This window comes from Fistularia commersonii, chromosome 36 (genome assembly GCF_037954325.1).
Source record: "Fistularia commersonii isolate RoL2024-O1a breed Wild chromosome 36, RoL_Fcom_v1.0, whole genome shotgun sequence".
In the NCBI taxonomy this organism is placed as follows: Eukaryota; Metazoa; Chordata; class Actinopteri; order Syngnathiformes; family Fistulariidae; genus Fistularia; species Fistularia commersonii.
Window position 1 is genome coordinate 2,088,835 of NC_141319.1, and position 8,738 is coordinate 2,097,572.

Here is an 8,738-nt window from a genome sequence, read left to right on the forward strand (position 1 = left end):
AACAAACTCCTCCTTCAAGATAACTCTTACTCCATTTCTCTTCTTGTCAGTACCATAATAGTACAACTTAAAGCTGCTCCTAAGCTTCTAGTCTTACTACCTTTCCACCTGGTCTCCTGGACACACAGTATATCCACCTTCCTTCTCTGCATCATGTCGACCAACTTTCTAACTTTTCCTGTCATAGTCCTGATATTCAAAGACCCTACTCTCGGTCCCAGACTGTTACCTTTCCTCCTCTCTCTCTGCTTCCCAACACGCCCTCCTCCTCTTCTTCTTCTTTGACCCACCGTAGCCCAATTCCCACTGGTACCCTGTAGGTCATCGGTACCAATGGCGGTCATTGTTAACCCGGTCCACGACCAATCCGGTAAGATCTGGTTATGGTTGACTTGAATGTTTGGTTTTGGCCGGAAAAGTTTTACGCCGGATGCCCTTCCTGACACAACCCTCTGCATTTATCCGGGCTCCGTGCCCCCCCAAGGCACGCTTGGGGTGTCAGGATCTCCCCTTGGCAGCCGAGAGGAGACACGGCTGGGATTAATTCGCAATTGGTGCCAGCGGCAGCAGCTGCCGCTAATCAAGAGCCCTATAAAGAGCAGCGGCACGCTCTGCCTGCGGCCGGAGGATTGTGGTTGTCCCAGACCACTGTGGACCCCTGTCACGACTGGACCCCTTCCCTGTTACGACCGGACCCGGCCGGTGTAACATCTGACCCAGCCCGAGATCCTGCCTTGACCCAGGTGAGCCACCAGACCCTGCCCTGCTTTTACCTTGCCATGACTGGACCCCTACCCCGTTACGACCGGACCCAGCCGGCCGGTGTAACATCTCACCCTGTCCGAGACCCTGTCCTGCCGTCACCCTGCCTGGGGCCCGTCCTGCCGAGACCCAGCCCTGTGCAACTCTGTCTCGGGGCCACGGGCTTACCAGCGACACCCTACCTGCCGTTTCAACTCAAAGCGCTTTCAATCCAGATTCCTGCTCTGAGGTGTGGTTCCCTGCCCGAGTCCGCCCCCGCGCCTCGTGACATGGGGAGACACAGGCCAGTGCTGCCCTGAGGCTGCATTGTCAAACTATATATACATACACTGCTCAAAAAAATAAAGGGAACACTTAAAAAACACATCCTAGATCTAAATGAATCAAATATTCTTATGAAATACTTTGCTCTTTACGCAGTTGAATGTGCTGACAACAAAATCACACAAAAATGATCAATGGAAATCAATTGTATCAACCCATGGAGGTCTGGATTAGGAATCACACTCAAAATTAAAGTGTAAACACAAACTCCAGGCTGATCCAACTTTGATGTAATGTCCTTAAAACAAGTCAAAATGAAGCTGTGTTGCTTCCTGAGTGAACACTATGATTTCAGAAGTGTGATTGACTTGGAGTTACATTGTGTTGTTCAAGTGTTCCCTTTATTTTTTTGAGCAGTATATATACTGTATATTCAAGATTAACAGTATCCAAGTTACTTAATAAAATCATAAGGAACCAAATATTTATGAATTTATTTTTTAAGAAGTCATCAGTAAATCAGCATGACATTCAGTGCAATTTTTGCTTCCGTCATGATGACTTGTAAACAACGTCTTGCAAATATTGGTGGGGTGTCTTTCTGATTTTTGTGACAGATATTTTCCATTTTTTTCCTGTTGATTTTTAGATCACTTCATATTTTTCTGCGGTAGTTTACTGTCTGTTCTCTATTGGGAATATCCTGGTGAGTAACTAATCAAATGCATGTATTTATCGAATACACTTAAAACACTAATATTATCTAACAGCTGAATTCGCTTGGAGACAACACTGTATGGCCGAGGATGAGGACGGAAACAAGCTGCTCTTCTATTGGCTGATCCGTTTGTTTACGGTGGCGTCAAGGTTTTCGGGATGATCTGAGTAACCTTTCACTGTGGCGTACGTCACTGCTTCCTCCTCATCCATATCTTCACCGCCAGCCTGGACAAGAGACGAGCAAATACAAATGTGGGCAGCGATTCAAGACCTTTGCAGTCCCGAGTGGCCACAACCAGAATTGCACATAGAAAACTTAGCCATGGGAAACTGGAGTGAACCGATCAGTATTCAGACTCTAGTTTGCTAATTTTCGCAGAATCTTGATGTCATTTTTGTACAATTGCTTGTAAATTTACTTATGAAGTGAACCGTAAGCACCTGACTCAAAAACAAACCACCGCGATGAAGAAGGACAACGCTAAAATCTTTGTGACCCCCCTATGTCTACCCCACAGGTGTTGGCATGCAAACCCCACAAAGAAAAGGTCCCCTGTTGGAGACGCCTTACAAAGTGACATTTCTTTAAAAAGTGTATTTTCTGATTATAAAAAGATATTTCTTGTATTCTTGTATTGAATTCTTATTGATGAAACCCTGGTCTGCATGGAGCTCTATGACGGCAAACATTTTCTCCTGTGAACAACAAACCCATCTTGATTACAAAAACAAAGTTTTCTTACCTTCCTTTTGATTCCTCTGTTCTTGCTGTAATTGATGCTGGCGTAATACACCATGTCGTCAGGGTCCTTCTGCACAGCGACAACAAAACTGCTCGGTCGCTTCGGGAAAAAAAAAATCCATCTTGAGGCAAAACACTGACAATAGAGTGATCATTTTCCAAACACTATGTTGGAGATTAGCGATGGGCCTGTCGCCCCGATCGGTCAAGCTTTAAAACGTCACGTTGTATTGACGTTCAAGCTAAGTTTCATGTTGACGTAAGAGATTTCGGGATCGATCATCTCAACTGTGACAGATTAGTTGGAGCGAGAATGACTCAACTCAGACTTGTGTTGCGTTCAATGACCAATGCAATGGAAGAGAGGACGTTTCGAGCGTTTGTGAAACATTAAAAGCGAGGAGCCTATTTGCTGACGTGGCTTGTAGTTTACTTCCCGGCTAGTTTCGGTATTTATGAACTTATTTATTCAAAATTAATGGTGAAGTGAGCCATTTATGGTCATTTCAATTGTATTTCAAACAGTCATGCATCAAGGGTCAGAGGTTGTATGGAAGTCCTGAGTGATCACACCTTTTTTCACTAGAGGGATTATTTTCTCAAAATGCGTTCGGAATAATGAACAATCAGTAAGGTTTTTCAATTAAGCACGTTTCATTTTGTCAGTCAATTTAATGTCCCAACATACATGATGCCTTAATGTTTTCTTGTCAAAAACATTTTGTTTTTTGAAACTTGTAGCGTTGGTCTTTTGTTAATTGTAATCTCCGTGATTTCCTATCTGAAAAAACTCACCTTATTTTTGGCTGATATTCTGGCTCCTGAAACGAAAGAAAAAAAGGTGACGGTGAAAATCCAGCTTGATCAAAAGGTCTTGTTGATTCAGGGAAACTAGTGTAAAGTCACTCGCTATCGGTGTTTCCTTCGCAGCCAACCACTACAGAGGACCAAAATTATACTCGATTTAGTGACATCAATGCACTGATTTGTATAAAGTCCAAATTTAGCTATCAATCAATTTGAAACAAACAAAATATAACAAAAACATTTTTCTGTCATAAAATTAGATAGTACATGTAAAGAATCTAAAAGTATGAGAACTGTGCGACAGTGGTGAGCAACATCTTAAATGTGATAGGTGAGCTCAAAGTCCTTTCTTGTTTGCTATGGTGATGGACAAATGAGGTTAGACAGGACTTAAATGGACTGTGACATTTGGAGATGACATTGTGATCTGCAGGGAAAGACGGTATGGACTGGAAAGGAGAGGCTTTGGAATAACAAAATATATGAATGTAAATGAGAGGGACCCAAATGGAACGGTGAGGCTACAGGGTGATGAGGTGATCAAAGTGTAGGATTGAAGGTCAACAGTCCAGAGCAACAGGGAGTGTGGAAAAGAGTTGAAGAAACATACTGAAGTAGGTTGGAACGGGTGGAGAAAAGTGTCTCGTGTGATAAAAGACAATCAGCCAGAGTGATAGGAAGGTGTACAAGACGGTGGTGAGACCAGTCACGTGGTCTGGTTTAGAGACACTGATGTTGAGGAAAAGATGGGAAGCAGAGCTAAAGGTAGCCATGTCGTAGTAACATGAACGCTGCTCACTGTCAGCCATAGTTTCCTTCTTCAGATCCTCTAATTCTTAACTACTTCTTTGTAGCATTAGGATTCCAAACTTTTTGGAGAGCCATGATGAGGGCTAACTAATTGAAAAAGGCATTGTTACAGGAGAACGATGAAAACAGCAATGAGTATGGCACATGATTGCCACGATGCTACGATGGCACAACACTGAAAACCTGTGAGTTTGTTTGTATGTCTGTACACTGAGGTATGTTTTCAGCTCAATTCAAAATTTGCGCAAAAAGGTTCATAAGTTGATTTGTTCATGATTAGGGGTGACCGTAAGCCTGTGTGTAAGACTGGTGCAAGACATGTATGCAAGTTTGGTGGTGAAGGTGAAGTGCTGCAGGTGTGACAAAGAAGTTCAAGGTGGAGGTTGGACTACATTTGGGATCAGCGCTGAGCCTCTTCTCTTGGTGATGGACAGGCTGCCAGATGAGTTTAGACAGGAATCCCTATGGACCATGATGTTTGCAGATGACTTTGTGATCTGTTGTGACAGCATGATTTCTACAAGTTGGCAAAACAGAGTGAAAGAGATGGAAAGGACGTGCAGCAGGTTCAGGTAATTAAGGGTAGAGAGGGAAATGTATTGAAAGTGCCAGACAAGAGATGTGAGGGGTGGATGTGAAAGGGTACTTTGGGGAGCTGATGAAGAATAAGAAAGAGTAGAAGAGGTGACCATTGTGGGCCAGTAAGTAGCAGACTTTAGTTAAGGCGAAGTGAGGGGGGCATTGAAGAGGATGAAGAGTGGAAAGGCAATTGTTCCTGATGATATACCTGTGGAGGCACAGAAATGTTCCGCAGGGGCAGAAGTAGATTTCCTGGTTAGATTATTCAAAAGAATCTCAGGAGGGGTGCGAAGAGGAATGGAGAAGAGGTGCGTCGGTTCACATTTTCAAGAACAAGGGAGATGTGCAGATTTGCAGTAATTACAGAGGATTATAGGTGATAATGTAGCCTGTGGGCAGCACGACCGGTGTCTCCCAGACCCCAAGCCCAGATAAATGCAGAGGGTTGTGTCAGGAAGGGCATCAGGCTTAAAACTTTTGCCAAAAGAAAGCATGCGAATATGATAACCAGATAATACCGGATCAGTTGAGGTTAACAACGACTGCCATTGATACCAATGACCCACAGGGAACCTTTCGGTCATCATAGGTTACAAGTATGCTAGTAGAAAAGAACAGAGAAAGTGAGAGGGTACTGCAATTTGCCCTTGTAGACCTAGAAAATCATAAGACAGGGTGCCAACAGAGGAACTACCTCACTCAACTACCCTTGAGCTTTGTTAACATAGTTGCCTATTAGCCACATCGGTGGCTACACATCCTTAGCACATCTCTGTTCGTAAACTTACGTTCCGCTGTTGTTTCCTTCTTCAGATCGACTGTAGTTCTTCATAGAACTAGCATTCAACCTTTTTGGGAGCCATAGTGAGGGATAGCTAATTGAAAAACGTGTTGAAACAGGAGAACAATGAACGACGTAAACAACACAGAGTAAGCCGAAGTTCTACTGTAAGTATGACTGGTGCAGGTCTTGTATGCTCGCTGTGAGACAGAGGTGTCATGCTAGAGGTGTGACAGAGAAGTTCTGGAGGTTGGACTTCATCAGGGTTTAGCTCTGAACCCCTTCTCGTTTGCAGTGGTGATGAACAGGCTGCCAGATGAGGTCAGACAGGAATTCCCATTGACCATGATGTTTGCAGATGACATTGTGATCTGTAGGTGGAGGTATTCAAGGCAGGTTCTCATATGGAGAGGAATGAATAACAGAAGATAAAATAGGTGAAGAAACCAGCGATGTTGTATGGTTTAGACACAGTGGCACTGAGAACAAGACAAAGCAGGACTGGAGGAAACAGAGATTGAGATGTTGAGGTTCCCTTTGGGAGTGGGGACGATGCGAGGACGGTGCGAGGAATGAGTCTATCAGAGGGGCAGCACATGTTAGATGTTTTGGAGATGAGGTCGGTTCAAATGTTCAGAGGATTGATAGTGAAGATCTTGGCAGAAGAAGACTGATGAGGAGATTTATATATGGAGAAAACAAGGTTAGATGGAGGCAGATGACTGGCTGTGGCGACTCTCAAAAGAAAAAGAAGAACACATGGAAACAAGTCTTTCACGTATGTGAAGCCTGTGACTCTGATTGGTCGATTGGACACATCATCTGTCTCTAAATAATTATTCTGTTTTGATTCTCACTCTGACTAGAAAAAGAGTAGTGGAACGCAAACACGGGTGTTTAGGTGGATTTAAAACAACAAGCAAGCATTGAGGAGAAATAATTTAATTCAAAGAATAGGATGAAAAGGAGCATGTTGAGTTAATATTTTAGAAAAGATTAAAACCAATAAGTGCATGTCATGATCACTGTGGGATTTTGATATCAATAATCATTACTTTATCCCCGTTTTCCCCTTACCTTTTCTTCTCCACCACATGATGGCAGTAAAAGCAAGGAGCAATACCATCATGGACAACTTCAATGACACAGTAAAGTACAGCAGGCCTGAAAACAAGATTGAAATGTCAGCTTTTTCAAAACACAGCCGGCCTGAAATGCAAGCTGGGGGGTGGTGGTGTGGTGTGTGTGTGTGTGTGTGTGTGTGTGTGTGTGTGTGTGTGTGTGGGGGGGGGGGTTCTGTCAATCTGCAGTCAGTTGTCTTACAGTCAAAAATAATGAAGAAATTACAAAAATATACCGCATTTCAGTTAAAGTTGGGGTTATTAGTCTCTGACCGTACTGTACTGAGCAGCTGTTACCTTTCAACCCTGGCTTCTGATCAGTCGTCAATCCATTTGTTATTTCTACATGGCACGGAGTCCAGGGCCCATAAGAAGAAGAGGAGGACGAGGAAGAAGGGATCATTTTAAAAAGCTTGTCATTCAAACGTCTCGAGGGGGAGATACATAGAGGAGGTGGAAACCCTACTTTGCAGATTCGTTGTGTTGCCTGTTGAAGATGCGTTGATGAAGGTCATTGATGTTGACGTGGGTGATGTTGCTTTTATCTTGCATGACACACCTTCAGTTCTCAGTTCAGCAGAACGTACTTTGTGGCTGTTACCTGGAAATTTGTCAGTGGCATTTGGTTTATTTATGTTTCATCATAATTTTGACAGGTCAGCTGGTCCAATGAGCTGTGGGAATTTGTTTTTCAGCCAAATTCTAGGTAAGCGTGAGTTTAGACGATGAAAACGCTCGCAGAAACGCTGCAAGGTTTGCATATGTGAGCAAGTCAAATCTTAAGCATCGTTTCAAAACCTCTTAGACGTCTCAGGCCGTGACTACATTTAGTACTCTGTCATATTTCAAGCACTGGAACTTTCTCTCCTGTTTCTACTCTCAAGGACAAGGATGCACGTCTTCGCAATTTAGGGTCTCCAATTTACCAAAGGCTTGATTTGGGAATGTGAGGAAACAAGCGAAGCCATCTATATGAAGAAAGAACATGGAGACCCGTCACAGAAAGGCCCACTTTCAGAATCGAACCAGGGACCATCTTGCTGTGAGGCGGAAGCGCTACATATCTGAGGTAAAACTCTGCTTGTGTCAATTTCTAATGAAGTTATTTACCGCAGAACTTTACCCTCCATTTTTCAAGATGATTATCTATAAAAACACATATCCTTTAGGTGAAGAGACTCATCCTCATGCCGCCGAGTTTCTGTTTTCATTATTTTGGGTCTGTCAGCATGACCAGAGCTTCCTCTCTCAAAAACCCGCCCTCCATTTGAGAGATAAAAACACAACTGAGACCTCTTTCTGCGGTGAGAAGTGTAAAAACGTTTTGCACGGATGACTGATAAATAGACCCAATACTTAATTTTAACCCTGTGACATTATGCCTACCAACACATTGCCAGCTAGAACGGCTTAAAAGTTTCCTTAACTTAATAATCAGTCAGTTTACATTTCCTTTTGTGAATGAACAAAACTGAACAAATAAGCAAAGTTGCAAAGAGGCCAATAACGTCAATAAGGTTGTGAGAGCGAGGGTTGCATAATGCCAAAGCATTTCAGCGCTGATAGCAAAGGCTATCTCGACAGCAAAGGCAGCGAAGAAAAAAGTCGCTTTTTTTCTGGGGGAATATAAAAAGACTGACATGCATTTGTTAGTAATCAAATAAAAACCTGGCTTAAACACAAACTCCAGCATTTGAATGAGGTTGCGGATTAAAGTAGGTCCCCCTCAGGCTTTAGTAAATCAAAGAGATGGAGTTTGATAGTGACAAACATTGGGCGCCGACAACGGTTTTAGAAGGAACCTGGCATTATAGTTGTATCTGCGGTTAAAAATACTCCTTACCCAAATAGACAAACAGCAGCATCAGGATGAACTCCCTGTGAGTGCATCTGGTTCTCACCATCCTGCTCCGCTTCACTGCTCCTTCTTCTATTTTGGTTTGTTCTCCTTTGACTCTCAGTTGTGACTTCAAAAAAAAGGTAAAATTGCTCCACTTCGTTACTTCCCTTCATCGTAAGGATGAAGGGAAGTAGCGAAGTTGCGATGATGAGATAAAAATGCCCCTTTCATTTTCAGTAACACAAAGAGACTTAAAAAAAACAGTATAATCAATATAGTCATTTTTTTTGTGTGTTTTAGAAATTGATAATT

General features: G+C 42.9%; 1 protein-coding gene across 2 annotated transcripts; it reads right to left on the reverse strand.

Moving 5' to 3' along the window:
• Positions 1-1,622: 1,622 nt before the first annotated feature.
• On the reverse strand, positions 1,623-8,521 carry LOC147213316 (uncharacterized). 2 transcript variants are annotated; one of them, XM_086143181.1, is made up of 7 exons: positions 8,430-8,521; positions 7,053-7,187; positions 6,884-6,928; positions 6,543-6,629; positions 3,284-3,309; positions 2,490-2,558; positions 1,623-1,971 (listed from the first exon to the last, which is right to left on the reverse strand). In XM_086143181.1, the coding sequence occupies exons 1-7, from the start codon at positions 8,488-8,490 to the stop codon at positions 1,858-1,860; spliced, it is 537 nt and encodes a 178-aa protein (XP_085999307.1). In that variant the 5' UTR covers positions 8,491-8,521; the 3' UTR covers positions 1,623-1,857. The 2 variants fall into 2 exon arrangements, with proteins under 2 accessions (XP_085999307.1, XP_085999306.1); XM_086143180.1 differs by having other exon boundaries at positions 2,490-2,588.
• Between the last annotated feature and the right edge of the window lie 217 nt (positions 8,522-8,738).